A 22,198-nucleotide genomic window follows, 5' to 3' on the forward strand; every position below is an offset into this window, starting at 1 on the left:
GACCAATCTCAAATTAGCATCTTTGGACACATTATACAAAGACCTAGCTCTCCTGATAAGTCTACAGTGTTGGGAAAGTTGAAAGAAAGAGAAGAGGATGACCAGCTACAAGGTGGTTGGACTCAAATGCAGTAGCAATGATTGCACCATTGGAAGACCTGAAGGACCAGATTGGATAGATCTATGTGCTCAACACTGACTTGGTGGCATACAGTCAATCAGTCAATTAACCAATAACCTTATACAGACAGAACTGAGTGTACTGCAAAATTGATGATAGAAAAAACGGTTTTAACATGCAGTGGGGACAAGAAGGAAGAATAGAAACCACCAAGCAGAACTCTGCCTTTTTAGCTATTGTTCTGAGACTAGAAATGGTCCTTGCAGGGCAGAAAATGTTTTTTTTTAATGGTGGTTTAAAAAAAAAACTGTTGTACATTAAAACATTCCATCATACAGTATCTGTTATAGAAGCAGCAGGAACTTTTGTGTGTTACACTGTCAGTCATTTGCCAGAGATGATTTAATTTAGACGAATGAACAAGGGATTAGATTAGATTAGATGGCCTAAAGATCCCCTTCCAACTCTGTGTTTCTATGAAATCTGACTCCATTTGGGATATCTGTAACTTAGCAGATTTATTTATTAATTATAATTATAACCTACCCAATAATTAAATTGGTTAGATCAGGAGTATAATCTGAGCAGGGTTACTTAAAAAATTAAAAACACTAAAAACATTAAAGAAAACACAAATGAAACTCGGTGAATAAATACCACAGGAAGGATACCAACATAAAATCCACAGTTCCAGTGCAGAGTGGATACTTAAGTACAGTACCAAATAATAGAAATGCATGGGAAAAGACATTTCTGGTGTTGAAAAAATATTCTGAAGGCAAAATCTAATTTCTGGTGAAAATGTTAAATTGCTTTTACAGCAACTTCTTGGGTTCCAAGAGAACCTGGCACAAGTCCCTAGATGAGAAACTCTCTGGCCCTGTACCTATGACAACATGATCCAGTTAGCAACTGTCCCAGTCAACTTTATTTACCAGTGGTTCTGGCAGTGCATAATCATGATACCAGAGTCAAATGTCACAGTTTGGGGAATCCAAGGTCCCTGCCTCCAAGAGAAACCTAATACCCCTTGCAAGAGTAAAATACAAGAAAAGCTTCATGACATCACCAGTCCACTGACCATTAACCAGGCAAGTAGCAGGAGGAATGGAAGGGAATGAGAGGGGAAAAATGGAGACTAGGGGAAAAACAAACAAACCAAGAAATAGCAGCTTACCAACCTCAATCCAAAGAGAAACATACAGTTCTATTGCTTCAGGTGCTGCAGTATTGCCTCCCACCCTAACCCCTTATATCTAAAGTTCCTACCTGACACCCCTGCCTTTCTGTCCTCCCCCACCACCTATCAGGCCAACATTCCAAAAGCAGCCCAGAGAGAAAAACATTGCATGGAAACAAAGCATTTAATGATGAAGAAAAGCAACAGCAAAGGAGAACCTGCTCTAAACATAAGGCAAACAAGGGGCTAAGACAACCCAGGAGGATGAAAGGTGAATGAAACATAAACTAGAGGTCATTCCTGGCATCCAGGTTACACAGTCAGTGTACATTGGAAAAAGAAGGCAGAAATCATCACCATCCTCCCTCTTCATTATGTTGGACATGCATGCAATGCTCCCAAATCTCTGCCAGCTTGACTGGCATAATAAATCTGGGTGATGTCAAGACTGACATCTGCCCCACTTCCCTACCATCTGCCCATTCCACACTATGTCAAGTAACACATCCCCAAGGTTCTCAGAGGTGTTCAGAAGAATATAAGAACCAGTTATTAACACTCATCTGGCAAGCATTAATTTATTTGATTTGTAACCCATCTTGTATAAATAATATATTGTCTTCAGGTGACTGAATGCTTTCTTTACCAGAATGCATGTCCAACTGTGATAGTGATTGAAGAGCTGCTGTAGTGGAGTGCAAGGCGGGTGGTCATCAATCACATCAAAATGGCATAGGCTTGGTTGGCCAGGATGACAACCCTTTCATCAGCTCAGCAGGTTCAGTAAAGAACAAAAGCATATTTAGAAGAGATCTCCAAAGTACAGTGGGTGACCTAGAATGACAAACTCATATGACTAAATTTATAGGTGCATAAGTTTATAAAATTTAAAAGTTATAACTTAAAGAAAATTTGGTACAAAATGTTTTATAGATGGTATAGAACTCCATCAATAATATCTAAGATAGACAAAACATAAATGCTGGAAACAGAAGAAATGTTTCATCACATGTAAAAACCTCAAAAGTACTGGAAAGATACATAGTACAATGCAAAAAATGTTGGAATTTAAATTTGAAATGAAACCTCGACTTTACTAGTATACTGTAATCTCAGGAAAAAAATCAACAAGGAACATCATAATTTAATGAGATATATGCTTACAGCAGCAAGAATAAATTTTGCCTAACACTGGAAGAAACATACAATTTCAACAACATCTAATTGGGAACTTAAACCTGGAGAACATGCAGCAATGGTAAAACTAACATTATACATACACATTAGAAGTTTAACTAGTTTAACTAAATTTAAGCAAGAAGGGTTCCCATATGTACAATACATCACACAGCATGGCAAAAATAATCACTTATAGTCTGGCTTCTAAGGAGGCCTAAATGTCTACAAGTATGGTAAATTAGCAGATGCAGATAAAAAGTGGGACGTTAGAAACCCAATGGTTTTTTCTTTTATTTTTGAACTTTGTTAAATTTGCCTTATTATCTATTTTTTTATTTTTGTTAATGTGTGTTTGTGTGTGTATACACATATGCACATGCACACATACAATAAAATGGAGACCTTAATACTAAGTAATCAACTTAAGACCAAAACCTTTATGGAACAACAAATACTTCGATGTAATCTGCAGCGGTTTTCTTTCTCTAATGTTGTACTCAATTCTGGATTAATTAACACTGATAGAATACTTCTTTCTCCTTTCTCTATTTCCAATAGTCTAAGGTATCTAAACAATAGAGTATTAATAATCTTCAATTAATACTGTATAACTATCACTGTATCAAAATGTACAATGATACAATGTATTAAGATTGACTACATAATATAAAGGGGAAGGGAAAGGGAAAACTCTCACATGCACCTTGCCATGAAGCACCATACCATAAAAACAGTTCCTAGAACTCAGGACTGTCCCTCCACTGTAGAGATTTATACTTGTGCTGAAGCGTCCAAAGGTTTGTATAGCTGCCCTCTTGTCCACCACTTTTTTTTACATCTGCCAGGTACATATATTACCTTATGGAAGATTGTATAGAATGTGGATTTATTCACAGAAATACAATGCTCAATACTGAATGCCACAGTATAAAGGGTCAGAGCCAGTTGCCTTTCCACAAGCATAGCCTCAGCACATATTATATTGCATCCTGGGGCTATCTCAAAAACAATCTGGTCAAATATTGTGCAGGAGATGTGGAAACGAATGGAAATATTCATCCTCCCATTTAACCAAGTTCCTGTAGTGAATGCCATACATCATCCACAGAAGCACCCACAGCAGTGCCATGCATGGAGGCTGGCCATCATGTGATCCCCCAAAGTCACAGAAGCAGCCTCTTTCTAGATGTTTTATTTTACCAGACATGTTGGAGGAGGATGAGCCAAGACTGATGCTGATGAATTATAGGTACTGCACAAAGCAGGGGTTCAAAGGAATGTCAGAGTCTGGCCTCTAGGAGTGAATAATGGAACATGACCCAGCAGTGGGTAGCTATGCCACGTCCTCATCTCCGTGTTTTATACCCAGGTAAATTGTCTCCAAGAGTGCATTGAGAATCCCAGGATACTGGCAGGCCTCTTCTCTGCCTTTGCCGTCTGGGAAGAGAGAAAGGAATGGAGGAACAAAGAAGAGTAGGCACAGAAAGGCAAAAGAGAGAACTAATGTTCCCTGACAGTCAAAAGGAATAAACTTAGCTGGCCCTAGAAGTCTGGCAATCCCATTGGCATGGCAGGTTGAGGCACAGTGATGTCACATACTGTGGGTGAAACAGTGAGGTCATGGTTGGAAAGCAAAGGCTGCAGGAGGGAAAACCATACAGAGAGCTTCTGCTTAGGAAACGGGCCTGCGCCACATTGTGGATGACATGCTCACAACATCCCTTACCACTTTCTCAAATGGGCTAGATTCTGCAAACCCAGTAACTCTGTATGCTTTCAAGAAATTCTCAAACGCAGCCACACACAGACAGACAAGGGTCCCATGACCAGCTGAAAGGGATGTTGCAGGTAGTCTGTTTCACACAGGACAATACCATAGAGCAGTGTTTCTCAACCCTGGCAAATTTAAGACTATGGATTTCAGCTCCCAGAATTCTCCAGCCAGCGTGCTAACTGGGGAATTCTGGGTGTTGAAGTCCACACATTTTAAAGTTGCCAAGGTTGAGAAACACTGCCTTATAGGAACAATATTCCATCAGTATCCATCCCATATAGATTAAAAACAAACTCAAGGACAATTAGTAGGAAGTCTGCACAGGGACTATACATGAGTGACATGACATCACATGTCCTAGCCACTACACAAGGCCTTGAACCCAGCATGCCTGTCATTCCACTCAGTCATGAGAATTGTTAAGGAAATTTACAGACAATGCAAAAGGTATGATAATTTATTTTAAATGCCAGAATTGGGAGAATCTCTCTCTTTACCATGTTATACCCTCCTACTGCATACTGATATCAGTTTTAATGTATTTTTATACATAGGTAAACTTTAAATCAATAAAACAATACAAACAACAGAGAAGATCTGATGGAAACAATGACAGAGAAAACATCCTGACGGGATTTAGCAGTCAAGAGGTTGAGCTACTGTATTAACAGTAATTAAGGAGAGTGCTGGATTCAGTGACTCACAATTGTTACTGAGATACATAGACACACAGACACACACACACACACTTAATAAATGTCTTGAGGAGTGTAGATGGGAAGAATTTTAAATAATGTATATTTGTGAATAGGTAATAGTCACTTAGATGGGCTGCATCTGAGACACTTAATCGCTTAAGTATGGGAGAAAAATCCAGTAGTGCTGAGGATCCATTGGAATAACAATGGAAAAGCAGGGTATTCAAGAAATTCAAGAGCAAAGGAACCCTTGAAAGGAAGAAAATATGAAAGATAAACTTATTGTTGTGTAAAACCCCAGATAGCCATGAGTAAAGCAAGGGAAATGAGGTTTTTCTTCTTAACACTATAGTAGTTTAAAAGTAAGAAACAGAAAAAATATATAGATATATAACATTTGTGTAACAAGATACACATGGGGAATGTCACAGATAAGGCAGAGGTATGGTTGGCTTCTCTCCAGTGGGAAACTTGGTCAAATTAAAAATTACAGAGATATATGAAAGAAGGGCCAGATTCATATTCTTCTATTCTTAACAACTCCATGAAATGTGGATTAAAATTACCACTTAAGAACCAAATGAAAATACAATTGTTACCTTAGCAATACAACCCTGACCTCTAGTGGGAAATTGCATACTGACAAAACAAAACAATCACACTGAACTAGTTCATGTAAGTCACCAAAATACAGCTATAATCATAAACCATATATATTGATCACACTATTCCTTTTTAAGACAAGCAAGATTATCCAAAGCACAGAAAAACAGTTTGGTCTAGTGGTTAAGGCACCAGGCTAGAAACTAGGAGACTGTGAGTTCTAGTCCCACCTTAGGCATAGGCTGACTATATTTCCTTGAGACAAAAACAGGACACTGCGATAGCAAAACGGGGTGGGGTTAAAAACGGGATATTGGGATGGCAAAATGGGGCAGGGCTGGGTGACAGGTTGGATCGGCAGGCAGAACCTCTCCGGTTTTCTCAGGCTGGGAATCTTCGGATTCCTTTGTTTGCGAGAGGCAAGGCTGGGCTGGAGAGTCTAGTGAATGGTTGTCCCCAACAAGCCGTTCCTCCTCTGGCTGTGCTTTATGTTCTTTTCTTCCCGCCGTTTCAAGGCAGGAGCCAATCGGCTTACCCTTTGATCACCGCCTATCAGCTGATGCTGTTTTTTTCTTTTTAGGTTTCCTGCCCAGTTGAGCTCTGCGGCTTTTTTCCCGCCATTTCTGCTGAGCTCCCCTTCCTTCCACTCAAAGTTAGACTGCATTCTGACAGGTTTGTGGGAACTTTAAAATTTTTAAGTAAGATTTTTAAGAAAATGGGACAAAATGGACATTTATATTAAAACAACGGGATGGTCTGGAAATGTTAAAAAGATGGGACTGTCCCGTTCAAAACGGGACGTATGGTCAGCCTACTTAGGCATGAAAGCCGGCTGGGTGACCTTGGGCCAGTCACTCTCTCTCAGCCCAACTCACCTCACAGGGTGGTTGTTGTGGGGAAAACAGGCAGAGGAAGGAGTATTAGGTATGTTTCCCACCTTAACTTATTTATAAAAATAATAAAGGCGGGATAAAAAAATTCTAAAAAAAAGAAGAAGTAGTAAGTGAAAGCAATTAAAGTCAGGAAGCAGGAGAATAAGGGAAGGGAAGGGATTCTAACTATGGTCTCTTTCTCATGACATACTACAGGACAAAGATGCCTTGCTAAGCGTTTTTGGAAGGCATATCCTCGTGATACTGCCTTAATGCAACTCACAGTCACATTGGAAGCTGCCTATATTTGTCCTTAGCTGTTCTGTTTTCAATATAGTGTTTTCACCCTTCTCAGAGCAAAAAATGTGCAGTGCAAAAGACATTATGCCTCATTACAAAAAGACATAATTGACATAATTGGCAAAATCAAAAATATCATTTCAGTATTCACTGAAAAAAATCAATATACAAAAGCAATATATAAAAGCAAAATTGGGATATACTATGGGGAAGGCAAAAGCCCTACAGTTCTGAATCCAACTGCAGGTTGTAGGTAAAATTCCTTCCCAGTTCTGTCAGCCAGTGAGTGGCATCTGTCCAGAGCAAAGTGGACAGATCCTCTTCTGTGGCACTGCTGCATGTTCTTCATGCTGGAGAGACAGGATGGGATTCCTGAAAAGACTACAGAAATCAGGCAATTGGTTTCTCCATTAGCACCTCCACCTGCTTTGACATGAGCAGGGAGGATGCCCATCAAAGGACATTCCTCATAATGTGAATATCCTCTGCTTTTAGTGATTGGAGGGCAGTTCTGTTGAATATCTAGTTGGCCTCTGGAATATAGAAGGCAGCAGGTCATTAAACAGGATTGTAACCTCTTCACCCTTGGCATTTCTGGGGAGTTCCTTGATTTTCTGAGGAACTCTGGGAAATGAAGTAGGTGAAGAGACACCTAGAATGGCACTAGTGAACAAGACGCAAATAGACTAGACAGTTACGAGCCTATTTTGTGATGATAAAGACAGTGAAAAGGAGTTACTTCTCTACCCTTTATAGCATTTATAGAATGTCAGCCAGCTGCACTGTTTAAGGTGACTCATGTCCTTCTTGGGAGAAATAGTCAGAAAAGACTAATCAGTGCAAGTTGATTATCTGGTTCATTATTTCATGGATAAAATCACTCAATCCATTCCAAGTTGGAAACCAGATGGACAGATACTGTTTAAATGGCAGAAGTAGTCCTGCAGTATTACTTGGGAGGTTTTTGAGCCTATGACTCCTGAGAAAGTGGACAGAGTTCTCTGTGGCCTTAGCTCTGTCACTTACAAGGGCCCTCTGCTCCTCCTGGCTAGTTAAACAGCAAGGGAGGGGGCAGGGAAGTGGATTTAGGCATTTGTCAATGCTTCTTTGTGGGAGAGGGTGATGTCAGCAGCCTTGAAAGAGGCATTTGTCTGGCCCCTCATGAAGTGGTCTATCTATATTAGAAAACTACCTTCCTTTATCCAACTTTCTCTTTGTGTAAAAACTGGTTGGGGAAACAGTGTCACAGACCTTTGGAAGAAATAGAGTATTGAGATCCATGGCAGTTAGGACTAAAATGGGCATGGGACTGAAACTGCTTTGGTTGTCCTCATACCCACTTTTAGATCCCCTCCTATCACATCACCTCTTGATAGGTGGAGACTTTCAGCAAGTATTCTCTATGCTTTCATTTCTTCCTCTCATTTGGTGAGACTTGAATGATGTGGAAGTTCAACCATCCTTTTTTGCTAGATACTATTGATGCTTTTGATACTATTGATCACACTATCCTTCTAGACTGTCAATGAGGATAAGGAGGCACCCATGGGAGGCTCCAGTTGGTTGTCACGTGGATGGGGAGAGGATGGACCCTTCGGAGCTCCTTTATGGGATGCCTTAGGGCTCAGTCCTCTCCCCTATTTGTTTAACATCTATATGAAACCACTGGAAGATATCACCTGCCAATACAGGGTGAGGTTTCATTAGTATGAGGAGCCACTTTGGTGTGGTGGTTAAAGCAACAGGCTAGAAACCAGGAGACTGTGAGTTTTAGTCCTGCCTTAAGCATGAAGCCAACTGGGTAACCTCGGGCCAGTCACTCTCTCTCTCAGCCCTTGGAAGCAGGCAAGGGCAAACCACTTCTGAAATCTTGCCAAGCAAACTGCAGGGATTTGTCCAGGCAATTGCCAGAAGTCAATACTGACTCAAAGGCACCAAATAAATAAATAAATAAATATTCATCAGTATGCTGATGTTAGCCAGTTACACATCTCCATCCTGGACTGAGTTGGTAATGCAGTGGAAGCCCTAACTGGGTATTTGGAGGCTGTCAGGATCTGGACAGAGAGAAACAGGCTGTAACGGTTGCCTCGTTTCCCAATAAGGCATGGACTCACTTAGATGGGGCTAAGGATTTCCGTTTATTGAGTACAGAGTGCATATGCGCAAAAAGACGGGAATGCGGGCATGGTTGCGGGGTACCTCGTAAATACCCACGGTGCAGACCTTGCCCTCTTCCACCCCCCATTGTCCCACAAGCTGGATCCGGATCCTTGATGGGCGATCTGGAAGCGATACCGGCCTGTTGATGGGCGATCATGATGATCATCGCTGGTCTCCTCTGTCTCCTTCCCATGTCCAGTGCAGGTGTGTCCCCCGGGGTAATGTGGAGATGTTCAGGCGATATGTTGATGGCTCCTCTGGTCTGGGCAAAGGTGTGCCTCCTTTGTCCTTGTGATTGCTTTAGTGTTTAAGTGTTTAAGGGATTAGGATTATTCCTTCCTCCTTCCTTCGCCCTTCCTGAGAGGCATGTTCCCCGTTGTGATGCATGGGTGCCTTGCAATGGGGAACATGACATACTGCCCCCCCAAAAAACTTCAAGGTGCCGGTTTGTCAGGGTATGCTTCGTGGAAGCGTTTGACAAGCCGCTGTGCTGAGACATCTCGAGCCTGCACCCACTCAGGGTGGGGGAAATGTCTCCAGCGGACCAGGTACTGTAGGTTGCCCCTTAACCTTCTGGAGTCTAGTACCTCTTTGATTTTGAAATGTTGTTGTCCATCTATCACGATGGGCGGGGGTGGGGGGGGTTCATTGTGCCACTTTGAAGAGGTGACCAGTTTCAGTAGGGCACAATGGAATACTGGGTGTATGCGTTTCAAGTTGTGTGGCAATTCCAACTTGAAAGTTACTGGGTTGATTACCTCTATGATTGGGAACGGGCCAATGAATTTGGGTGCCAGTTTCTTTGAGGGCTGCAGAGACTTAATGAACTTAGTGGAGAGGTAGACCCTATCTCCCACTTTGAAGTTTGGCTGCACAGCCCTGTGGTTGTCCGCGAACCACTTGTAGGTTGCTTGAGCTTCTGAGAGAGCCAGCTGGATGACAGGCCAAACCGTGGCTAGTTGCACTGCCCAGTCATCTGGGGAACAAGGCGGGGTGTCTGGCTGTGGCAACTCCGGGATCGGGACAAAGTCTCTACCATATACCACCCTGAATGGGGTGTGACCCATGCTCTGGTGCACTGCATTGTTGTATGCCACCTCGGCAAAGGGGAGCAAGTCTACCCAGTCGTCTTGCTGGTAATTTATAAATGAGTGTAGGAATTGCTCCAGGGTGGAGTTAAGAATCTCCGTAGAGCCATCCGTGTGGGGGTGCCAAGCAGTGGACAGTGCTTGCTTGGTTCCAATTAATTTCAAAAATGCCTTCCAGAATTTGGAAGTAAATTGTGTGCCCCTATCCATCACCAAATGGGAGGGGGCGCTGTGCAATTTGTAGATGTGATTTAGAAAGAGGCGTGCCAGCTGTTGAGCGGAGGGAATGGAGGCACAGGGTACAAAATGTGCCTGTTTGGAGAAATAGTCTTTTACCACCCAGATAACCGTTTTTCTCTGGCTGGGTGGCAGATCCACAATAAAGTCCATCGAGATTTCTTCCCAAGGGCGGGAGGGGCTTGCTACTGGCTGCAACAGTCCCTGGGGCTTTCCCACTTTTCGTTTGGCCATGGCACACGTGGGGCAAGCGGCGACATATTCCTTTACATCCCTCCTAAGAGTGGGCCACCAGAATTGTCGCCTGACTAGATGCAGCGTTTTTACAAACCCGAAGTGCCCAGCCGTTTTGTCGTCGTGTGAACAACTCAGAACCTCAGCTCGCAATTGCTCTGGCACGTACAAGTTATTCTGTTTCCAAGCCAGACCACTTGTAACAGACACATTGTGTTGATTGGCTTGCAACCATGTATCCATTGTGAGGGCTTGAGTGAACTGTTGTTGCAAGTTAGGTGAAATTGACATGCGTCTCCCTCGCTCTGCAGGCGGTTGCGCTGGGGTGCGCTGTGTTCCGTTTTGGCTGCGCATGACGCCTTGGCAACTCAGCTGTGTGTCGGTCCACACCATACCCACAATGTCGGATGCCTGACTGGCATCCTGGGGCCGCCTGGAGAGAGCGTCGGCTAAGAAGTTCTTCCTCCCCGGTATGAACTTTAACTTAAAATCAAAGCGGCTGAAAAACTGCGCCCAGCGAACTTGCTTGGGGCTTAGGCGTTTTGGAGTGCTGAGTGCTTCTAGGTTTTTGTGGTCTGTCCAGACTTCGAAGGGGCAGGTGGCCCCTTCCAGGAGGTGTCGCCATGCCTCTAAGGCGGCTTTGACGGCGAAAGCCTCCTTTTCCCATACGTGCCATCTCCGTTCCGTTTCAGAGAACTTGCGGGAGAGGTACACGCAGGGCTTCAGCTGATCGTTTAAATCCCGCTGAAGCAGGAGTGCCCCAATCAAAAAGTCAGAAGCATCGACTTGAACCACAAAAGGCTTGGTGGGGTTGGGGTGTTGTAGCACTGGCTCTGCTGTAAAGAGGCTTTTGAGGTGATCAAAAGCCTTTTGACAGTCAGCAGTCCAGTTTAGGAGCGCTCCCGGGTTTCGTGACTTGCGCGTGTCTCCCAAGCCCTTTGTTCTGAGTAAGTTGGTTAGGGGCAACACAATCTCTGCCAGTCCCTGGATAAAACCCCTGTAGAAATTCGTAAATCCGAGGAAACTTTGTAGTTGCCTCCTCGTGCGTGGGCGCTCCCATGCTAGGATGGCTTGGACCTTACTTGGGTCCATTTCGATGCCCCTCGCAGAGATTCTGTAGCCGAGATAATCTATTTGTGCTTTGTGAAACTCGCACTTAGAGAGCTTGGCAAATAGCTCTGCATTGCGGAGTTTCTTGAGCACTTGCTTAACCAAGCGTTCATGCTCCTCTTCCGTCTCCGAGTATATTAGTACATCGTCTAAGTAGACGAGGACCCCCTTGAACAAGTGGTCGTGCAAGACCTCATTAATTAATTGCATAAATACCCCTGGTGCCCCCGCCAACCCAAATGGTAACACCTTATATTGAAACGAACCCAGAGGGCAATTGAAAGCCATCTTCCACTCGTCCCCCTCCCATATACGTATGCAGAAATAGGCTTCCCTCAAGTCCAGTTTGGAAAATATTTTGCCCTTCGATAGATGTGCTAGGATGTCCTTGATCAAGGGTAAGGGGTATTTGTTTGATATGGATGCGGCATTCAAGCCGCGGTAGTCTGTACAGAGCCTTAATGTCACATCCATTTTCTCCCTGAAGAGGACTGGGGCTCCAACCGGTGAGTTAGCGGGCTCGATGAAGCCGCATGCTAAATTCTTGTCCACAAACTCCCGCAATGCTGCCAGCTCCTTCTGGGTCATCGCATAAATTTTGGGCTTTGGTAAGGGTGTATTGGGAACCAGTTCTATTGCACAGTCCGTCTTTCGGGGGGGGGGAGTTTGTCTGCTTCTTTCTCCCCGAACACATCTGCGAACTCCGCGTATGTTTGGCAAGCCTTCCAGGACCGCTGCCTCCAGATGCATTGTTGTGGACACCGCCCTCCCCACCGCAGCTCGGGGGACCTGATCCCCTGTAGGCGCTTGGTAGGAGCCGTCTGAGAAGGTGATTGTCCTGGTCTCCCAACTGATGTGTGGGTTCTGTCGTACCAACCACGGGATACCCAGGATTATTAAGGGTTGGCCCACCGGTGCCACGACAAATTGCAGTCTTTCCCGGTGGCTGCCGAGCTGCAGCGCCACTTCGTTGGTGTATTGGGTGACCGGGCCCCCTCCCGCTGCTGACCCGTCCAATTGGGTAAACACTATATGGTGCTGAAGTGGATTGCAGCGGAGCTTTAAATCGGCCACCAGGTCCGGGTACATTAGGCACCTGGAGCAGCCCGAGTCAATTAGGGCCCAAATTTTGACGGACTTCAACTGTGACTTTAATTCAACTTTGACGTACAAGGTGGGGCAGTTTGCACTCACCCAGCTGTCGCTGCGCCCTTCTTGCTCCTTCACCTGCCCTCTGGCGCTTCTTAGGGCAGGTGGTTGGCGTTTCCTGCTGGCTCGTCTTCGTCACTCTCTGCCTCTTCAATGGGGTAGGGTAAAGCTTTCAGTCCGACTTCCCCACTAGCCGCTGGCATCTTTTTGGGCGGTGTTGGTGGTTTGCCCAGTGGTTTCCTCAGTCTGCTGTTGTTTGTTTTTGCATTCGGGCAGGCTGCGGCTTTGTGGTCCTCCTTCCTGCAACGGAGGCACTGCCCCTTGGCGAACTGTCGCTCCCTCTCCTCCCTCCAGGATTGGGGTGCTGGTCTCGCCAGTCCGGTCGCGGCTCAGGGTCCCCTCGCCGTCGCTGTTTGCAGGGCCGTCCGCTTTGCTTTCAGGAAGGTTTCTTGGGCATTTTCCGCCTTACCGGCTAGCCGTATCCACTCGATGAGAGTGTTTGGGTCGTCCCTGCATAACGCCCACCTCAAAACGTTCAGGTTCAGACCTTCCTTGAAACGCTCGATCAGGGTTGATTGCGACCAGTCCTCCACCTTTCCAGCCAGGGCTTGGAATTCCATGGCATAGTCTGCCACAGAACGTTGCCCCTGGCTGATTCCCCTTAGGGATCTTTTTGCTCTTTCCTTCTCAAGGGGATCTCTAAAATGTAGATCGAGCGCCCAGAGGAACTCGTCAATGTGATCGAGTTCTGGGCCATCTGCTTGGCATAGTTGTACATACCAATCAGCTGCCCTTCCTCTTAGTTTGTTTGCTATGGCATTGATTTTGCCTTTTTCGGATCGAAAATATGGTCCATATTCCTCCATGTAATTTTTTGTGTTTGTGATGAAAAATGATAGTGTGGTCGGGTCTCCGTCGAACTTGACCCCAAGGTCTTTGACTCCCGCTCCCGGTGGGCTCCACCTCACCTCTGGGCATCTGGGCGCCTCCCGGGCTGCTGGGGTTCTCCATTCTCTCTGTGGGGATTCCCTCAGCCGGGTTCTGGGCGGCGTTGCTCCCGTCTCATGCCGGCTCCAGCCTCATCCCAGTCATTGCGTTTCCGGGATGGGGGGGGGGAGACAACCTCCTGGTTGGTTCAGCATGAAGACCTCTGCCCGGCGCTGCCTCAGCTTCTTGCCATCTCCGTCCCCGCCCCAGATGTCTCGTCTCGGAGATTGGGGGGGGGGTGATGCGCTTCTGGGGCCTGGTTCCGGCTCACCTCTCCCTCGGGCTTCCCACCCGATCGCCAACCTCAGGAGCAGCTGTTCTATCGACTCCAGCCTCGATTCCACCATGCTGAGCCGCTCATCAGCTTGGGAGCCGTCCGCGGGCCGTCCGCTCCGCCGCCTTCCCTCAGCTCCTGGGGTTGTCAGGAACCGCTGATCTCTTGCCTCTTTCGACGGCCCGAATGCTCCGGGCAGGGATCCTGCCATCTCGTCCAGGGTGACCCACTCGCCTTGCGACTCTCTGGTGGCTTCGAGAGTCCCGCTCCTCCTGGTCTCGTCCTCCGAGCTCGATCCTGTACCCTCCCGGACTTCGTGCCGTCAGGGAGTGTGGGTCCTGCCGATCGCTCGTTCCGCGGAGCCAGGTGACCTGTCGCCGGTCTTCGGGTCGCCACCTCTCCGTAGGTTGATTCTTTCCATTGCCAACTCGGGTCCCTCACAGATGAGATCTGGATTGGTGCTGGCGTAAATTTTTTTTTCCGATTCCCATCTTTATGTAACGGTTGCCTCGTTTCCCAATAAGGCATGGACTCACTTAGATGGGGCTAAGGATTTCCGTTTATTGAGTACAGAGTGCATACGCGCAAAAAGACAGGAATGCGGGTGTGGTTGCGGGGTACCTCATAAATAACCGCGGTGCGGACCTTGCCCTCCTCCACCCCCCATTGTCCCACAAGCTGGATCCGGATCCTTGATGGGCGATCTGGAAGCGATACCGGCCTGTTGATGGGCGATCATGATGATCATCACTGGTCTCCTCTGTCTCCTTCCCATGTCTGGTGCAGGTGTGTCCCCCGGGGTAATGTGGAGATGTTCAGGCGATATGTTGATGGCTCCTCTGGTCCGGGCAAAGGTGTGCCTCCTTTGTCCTTGTGATTGCTTTAGTGTTTAAGTGTTTAAGGGATTAGGATTATTCCTTCCTCCTTCCTTCCCCCTTCCTGAGAGGCATGTTCCCCGTTGTGATGCATGGGTGCCTTGCAACGGGGAACATGACAAAGGCTCAGATTCAATGCAAGCAAGAGTTTCTGGCTATTGGTTCGGAATGTTATATTAATTATAGTTTTAAACTATGTTATGTATGTATGTATGTATTATATATACTGTACATATATAGTTATTGACACTGGCTGTAAATGTTTATTTTTAAGAGTTACCCGGGGCATCTAGTGCAAAATACAGGTTACATGTGAGACAGATTACCAATATCTTATCAATTAACAACTGTAAACCCATTCTGTTTATTGAGACATTCTGAGATTGTTTGGAACCTTGATGTATTTTGATGATGAATGTTCAGGAATTCCTCAATGGTGCTGTTAAAGTCCTGTTTTCCCAAAACGGTCACTTGGAAGTCTACCATAGAATATCCTAGGGTTGAAGTGGTCTTGACAGTACTTTGTCCTTGGACTGAGTCTTGATGTCAAACTTCTGCCTGTTAATTCTTTTTTGTGATGTTTGTCTCATTTGTCCTATGAAGAATCCAAAGATCCTGTGAAAGTTGGACCATAAGGAAGGCTGAGCACTGAAGAATTGGTGTTTTTGAACTGTGGTGCTAGAGAAGAATCTTAAGAGTCCCTTGGACTGCAAGGAGGTCAAATCAGTCAATCCTACAGGAAATCAACCCTGACTGCTCATTGGAAGGACAGATACTGAAGCTCAAATACTTTGGCCACCTAATGCGAAGAGAGGAGTCACTGGAAAAGACTCTGATACTAGGAAAGATTGAAGGCAAAAGGAGAAGGGGACAGCAGATGAGATGGTTAGAGAGCATCATCGATGCAACGAACATGAATCTGAGTAAACTCCAGGAGACAGTGGAGGACAGGAAGGCCTGGCGTGCTCTGGTCCATGGGGATACGAAGAGTTGGACACGACTTAATGACTGAACAACAACAACAGAATCCAAAGGGAAATTGCTGGCAGATAATGGCATAAATCACACTGGAGGAAGAGCATGTGAAGGCACCTCTAATCTTCTGTGAACTTGTTGGGGCCTATGATGGTGCTCTTGGTGTAGAAGTAGGGGCAAAATTTGGGTTTGTTACTCAAATCCTGCAAACTTTGTGCAAAAGAATTAATGGACACATTTGACATCAAGACTCAAAGACAAATCCAGGACAAATAGGTTGGTTATGTATCTGCATAACAAACCTATCTTCCCACCCTCACCCCAGTTTATATCCTAGCTACTCTATGCATCTGATGAAGTGAGCTACAGCTCACAAAAGCTTATGCCTTTTGATAAAATTTGTTAGTCAAAAAAGGTGCTACTAGGCTTCTGATTTCTTGCCACTAACATACCTCTCCTCATACAATTACAATAGTGCTCACTGAGGGAACAGTGAATTTATTGTAGAGTTGGAAAGAAGAGTGTCAGTCGAATGATTCCTTTTCTGAAGTTGCTTTTTTCCACTTCTTTGACAGAGATGGGGTGGTGGGATTTTGAGGAAGTGTTTTGATTGAATGTGTAGCTACTTCAGTCTGTGATGTTAAACAAAAGCTGGAGTAAAAATGTTAATTGGCAGAATTTGAAGGAAGCAGGATGGCTTGTACAAATGCTTCAGGCACACATTCAGAAGAGGCATCTGGCGGAATCTCTTCCAAGCCCAATATTGACCTGAAACACCAAAGGAAACCATGGTCCAAACCCTGACTTGTAAAACCAGCATAGCATGAGACTCTTTGCAGCTTATGAGATACAGAATATGGAATGTATTTACTGTACACACATTTCATGCATCACTTGATAATTCCTAGTGATGTCTATAGCCAGTATCACTGCCTTTATTGCCTATGAAATTTCAGAAAGCTTCCATTCCGTTATTTCCTATGACTATTTTTGTCACCTGATTAAAAACACATCTTTTCACTCAATAAATGAACCACATCACACAGGAAGGGCATTGCATTCCTTTCATCTTTGCTATTCGTTGTTTTTGAACGAATATTTTAGAGTAAATTATAAAACAGCAACGCTCTTTCGCCCCGGTTTCAGCTCCGCGGGAAAAGGGTTCTATAAAGGGCACTGATAGTGCCGTTTAACTGATATCAGTCTATATAATGTGGATTTTTAAAGCCTGCCAGATCAACTCTAGCTCGAATTAATTTGGTCTCCGTAACAACGCACAACGTATAATTCAGCTTTCCTCCATTCCTATGACAACCGCAGTAGCGTTCCATCCGGCTACGTTATTCCCAGCTAAACGATTCCGGAAGTACTTAAAGCGGAAGTGGGTGGTTAAAAAGGGGACGGTAGGTTTTAATCTTGTCTGGTGTTGTGGAGGAGCCTTTTGTGCGTGGTTTGCTTTTTCTTTTTGTTTTTTTTTAAACTGCTTAATGTTTGGAAAGAGGAAGCTACTTACGGCTGCGGGATTGTGAAGCAGGACGGTAATACTACGTATGCGAACGTTTTGCTCTTTGGTGTTTATTTTTTTCCGCAAAAAATTATGCACTGAGATGGCGCAGTGACCACCTTTTGGTTTAATCCACGGCCATCCAATAAACATTTTTGTTGCTGCGTAGAGATTTCAACCCGAGATTTCCCAGTTTAAGACTTTATTTGCTGTATCATGCTGACTGGTAAAATAAATTCTGTAGAAAAAAAAACCCTCTCAGAAAAGGTAGATATTTATACAGTAGTAATGTCAAGGTGAGAAGAAAGATAACACAGTTCTGTGTGCTTTTCTATCGGAATCAGTCATGCTGCATCTAAAGAGATTTACACATAGATATATGTGTGTAGTAACGCAGCCTAAGATTTATTATGATAAAAGTTGTCATGGAGAGATGAAAGTAATTGTCTGATTTAGTAGATATGTATTTTTGAGCATAAGGTCGATAGTATATTAGTTGAACCTGTTTTCCTTCCAATTTTATTTCCTGAAAAATTACTAATTCTAGTTATGCTAGTCAGTTGGTTAGTCAGTTGTTGTAAAGTACCTGAGAATCAAATACAGTCAAAATTTTCAAGTATCCCATTCTGTAGAAATGCTAGTTGACTTTATAATTTTCACAATGGTGTTACTAATTAGCAAGGGCAGCAATAAAGATAGCTAATATCTTAAATCTTAAAGTAGGGTAATTGATATCTAATGCATCTGATACTACAGGGGGAAGAAGGTTAATATAGAATTAGGGCTCCTGGAGGGTGTAGTGCATATTGCATTCCTCTCATGTACATCCAAATTGCAATCTATTTGTATTTTTGCCAATTCAGAAGTTAAAGGGAGCTGTTGAGAAATTAGTCGAACCTTCACATAACTTGCAATCCTAGTCCATATTTTTAGCTGATGAATTAATTTCTAAAGATAACCTCCATGTCCATGAATGTTAGGCTTTAAGTGCACTATAAGAGCCAACTGATAATGCTGTAGAAAGAACAAAAAGCAAATAGCTTCAAGCTTATTCAAGTAATACACAGACTGTGTGAATGTACTTAGTCGTTTTTAGATATTTTGGAATCATAAGACATATTCATATATTGCCATTTCAGTGTACATCTCCAATCCTATAGTTCTTGAATTTCATGTAAATCTGAATGTGTTACTATGATATTTTATATATTAAAATTGTGTATATTTTGTAATTTAGTTTGATAAAAATCTTTGATTATACCTTCATTATTTTTACCAATGTTAAATGAATAGATTTTGCATTACTCTCTTTTCCCACATTTGGTCCCATATCTTTTCAGAGTCTATCTTAACTTTCAGAAGCAGACTAATTAAGCATGCAAAGGGTGATGGAATATTAAGAATGCATTCTTCTAGCAGAAAACTACTAGATCCAGTCCATGTAATTTGCCTGTGTTTCATGTTTAGAAAATATATATATTCCAAATAATTGAAAAACTCTTTGCTAGAATCCCAATTTCCTTTGTATGGTAAATATTATTTCCTTATTTCTTATATTGTACAATACACTTTTATTTCCTTATTTCTCTCAATTATAGAATTCTTAAGCATGGACCTTAACAATTCGGACCCTGCTCCTTGTTTCAGAATCTAAAAAATAATTTTTAAAAAGCTGTTGGCTTTCTTTATCAATGAACGTCAGGCATGATGGTAAGATTTTTTGTGTGTGCTGTTGGTTTTTGTTGTTGTATTTTAAATAATGCATTGCTAAAGAAGAAAATATAAAGTATTTGTTGCTTTCATTCTTTCCAATTTGATTCCATGTATGGAGCTTCAGGAACTGGTTCAGAAAATAATTACCTTGATCTTGGTTTACTTGTATGCAGAAATGTCATAGCCATGTACTTCCTCTTCCAATTATTTCAGTTACATTAAAAGAGTCTAGATTTATTTTATTATTGTTTTCCAATATATCCAAACTAGAAGGCCATGATTCAGTTTCCACCAACTAATTTGGATATGAAATCATATCCTTCTAGTAGAGAGTTGATTCCTAGACTTTTCATCCAAGGAAAGTCAAGTCAGACTGGCTCCTTATAGTTGCAAGATCTACCTATCTCTTCACTTTATTTTTAAAAAATGCAAGTAACTCGGACTTTCTGAGTGTAGTTTATTCTTAATTCTTTGCTTTTTTGTAAAGAGCTTTATATGGACTGTGCAATTGTATGTTACTTAGAAGAAAATGTCATTTTTTTACTCCTTCCATTTAGGAAGTGGCTTTCTCATTACAGCTTTGAAGAGTTAAATATTTATGCCAGTGCCAGTACTTAGACTTTCAAATTTAGTTGTCTACTTATGATTTGAAATAACTATATTTCACAAATCAAACTCTGATTTCAGTCATTATTGAGGGGAAACTCTACTCAGCATTAACCATGATTAATATCAGAACTGACCAAAGCCCACAGGATGATGAAGCAAAGTGAAAGGGTCCCCCTTTTCGGGGAAGGTAGGCAGTGATAAAATTTGAAAAATAAAATAAATAAAAATAAACAAATGGATTTGTAACATATGTGGGCAGGACCAGGATTTTTTTCCTGAATATTTTCTTTTTCTTAAAGGTATGTTAAGCTATTTTAAGGATGCTTTACAGTTTTCATGTGTCTCTTGCTTCAAAATGAGAGAAACCATGCCACTGTATTTTGGCAGTTGTAGTTGGAGATTTGACCAATGGCCTCAGGTTATCTACCCTTAGCAGTGACACTTTGAAATATCCATGCTTCCCTTCCCCTTCTGCTGTTTCACAACCAAATGTAGATAAACTTCCATATTTGAATCAATATTGTGGTAATGGATTGTTTTCAGTCCAGTCCTAACCCTGTACTCTGAAGATGTGCTGAATTCTAGTAGGACTTTCTTCCGGCTAGGATTGTAGCCTTAGAATATTAAATAATATATTAGTTTTTGTTGATTAATTACATTTCATTTGCTGAATGAATTATAATACTTAGAATAAGAATGTTGTTTTCATTTTTGCAGCAGCAGACTTTAGAAGTTGCACTGGATCGTGCTGAGGTAAATTGTAGATTGTCTAAATTATACAGGCTTTATGAATATAGTACCAGCAGTGGAAAAGGTCATTGTTGTTCTGTTCATGATAGTTTCATTAGAAGTATATGAAAAAATATATAATTCCTAAACATTTGAACTGTGCTTTATTGTAAACATTTACAATAAAAACTATTCAGGCATAATAATGCCTACCACACTCTGGAAGGAGGCAAGAGACAGTGTTTTGTTACTGATTACTATAGCTTGGATATTTTCAGGTTTCTCTGATTACAATTTTGTGGGAGAAGTAATACATTGCAGAACTCAAAACAGGAACATTAAATGCCTTTTGGTGAAGTCTGTGGGAACTGTGTGTGGGGTGTTGTCGAGATGTATAATTTGGTAACATTTGGGAAAATGCTAAATACGTATTCTGTGTCCATTTTCCTCCTCAGTCCTCTTTGACATTTCAATAATAAACAAGTGAATTGTGTTCCACAACTGTACTTGAACTTAAACTTGAAATTAAAATTTAAAAAAACCCTTTATATAGAAAATAAACCTTTTTACTGAGTTACTTGTACATTTGTGTATTGCTAATTGGTTTTTTATGAATATATAAATGCACACAGACACACTTTTTTTTTCAGTATATCATTGAAAGTGCTCGTCAGAGGCCTCCAAAACGAAAATATTTATCTAGTGGGAGGTAAGAAATATTTAATGCGCTTTTCTTACTTTAGTTGATGGAAGTGTTTATTCAAGAGGATTTTTTTTTAATTCTAGAAAATCAGTATTTCAAAAGTTATATGAATTGTATCTAGAAGAATGTGATAAGGAGCCTGAAATAAAGGTAAGTGAAATCTAATTGTCAAACGTCCATTCTGTGCTTTTTATAGGGGACCAGTAAAGCCAGTTGCATATAACTGTTCTGTTTATAGGATGTAGAAGGATTAAAACGTTCAGTGAATGGGTTGGGTTGTCATGTGACAAATTTCTAGTAAGGAATACTGTAGATACTCAAACATGCTGCCTGATGTCTGTGCAGTTTCTGACTGTGGAGGTGTCAGAAATAGGAGAAAGCAACTTCTTTTTGAATATAAAATATGAGAATATTAGCATCTAATTTGGAGGGGGGCGTATCACACAGTTTTCAGGCACTTCTTAGACAGAACGAGGATTTCCTATAATTCTTCCAAACTGGCTTGTTGGTAGGTTGAGTTGGTGATTATCAGTTTTTTGTGCAGAGAGCCTTAAACAATAAGATAATTCTTCATATTGCTCAGGAAGGCAGATGTCACATGACCTAGATTTTATTTTTAATCTCTGCTTAGTGCTTCTAGATTTTGCCCCTGTTCCCCTCTGCTAGTCAGCTTCCCTCTTCCGTTCTTCTGCTTTCTGCTATTCAGCACCTGTCTCTTCTGTCTTCCTTTGCCCGTGGGCCTGATGAAGAACAAATTGTTTCCAAGCTTGCAAATGAAGAGAAAGCTTTAGATACTCACGTTGAGAAATAAATAGCAAACTGCTTAGATGTGAAAGGGACCCCAATTGAGCAGAAAAGTGATGCTAGTTTTCAGAAGTAGGGATGTTAAATAATAAAAAAAAGGTTAGGGTGTGCAGTGTTCAGCGGCCCTTCGTTTTTGATTGGATAGAGCAACATTGTTAAAAAATGCAACATTGTGAATGCAATCTAAAGCGCCAGGTTGGGGAATTCATTAGAGGGTTTTATTAATTCAGAACAAAGTATTAAGTATTTTGAAGAATGTTCTGAAATAATACAGATCTTGAGAAAATTCATACAATTCAGAATAATAGAACTTTGTG

The 22,198-nt window shown here is 42.5% G+C and overlaps 1 protein-coding gene across 11 annotated transcripts in view; it reads left to right on the forward strand.

The window, feature by feature from the left end:
- The first annotated feature begins 17,249 nt into the window (after positions 1–17,249).
- The window catches only part of SUPT20H (SPT20 homolog, SAGA complex component), a 45,283-nt gene continuing 40,334 nt past the window's right edge, over positions 17,250–22,198 (forward strand). For 7 of the 11 annotated variants that reach the window (XM_063294550.1, XM_063294553.1, XM_063294558.1 and 4 more), the window contains exons 1-5: positions 17,252–17,357; positions 18,922–19,033; positions 20,363–20,398; positions 21,025–21,083; positions 21,161–21,227. In XM_063294550.1, the coding sequence (XP_063150620.1) occupies positions 19,028–19,033; positions 20,363–20,398; positions 21,025–21,083; positions 21,161–21,227 (168 nt within the window). In that variant the 5' untranslated portion in view covers positions 17,252–17,357; positions 18,922–19,027. Of the gene's footprint in view, positions 17,368–18,562; positions 18,765–18,921; positions 19,034–20,362; positions 20,399–21,024; positions 21,084–21,160; positions 21,228–22,198 lie in introns of those variants that run through there. The other 4 variants (XM_063294557.1, XM_063294556.1, XM_063294551.1 and 1 more) reach the window with 4 other exon arrangements.

Source organism: Candoia aspera, chromosome 2, assembly GCF_035149785.1.
Source record: "Candoia aspera isolate rCanAsp1 chromosome 2, rCanAsp1.hap2, whole genome shotgun sequence".
Lineage (NCBI taxonomy): Eukaryota > Metazoa > Chordata > Lepidosauria > Squamata > Boidae > Candoia > Candoia aspera.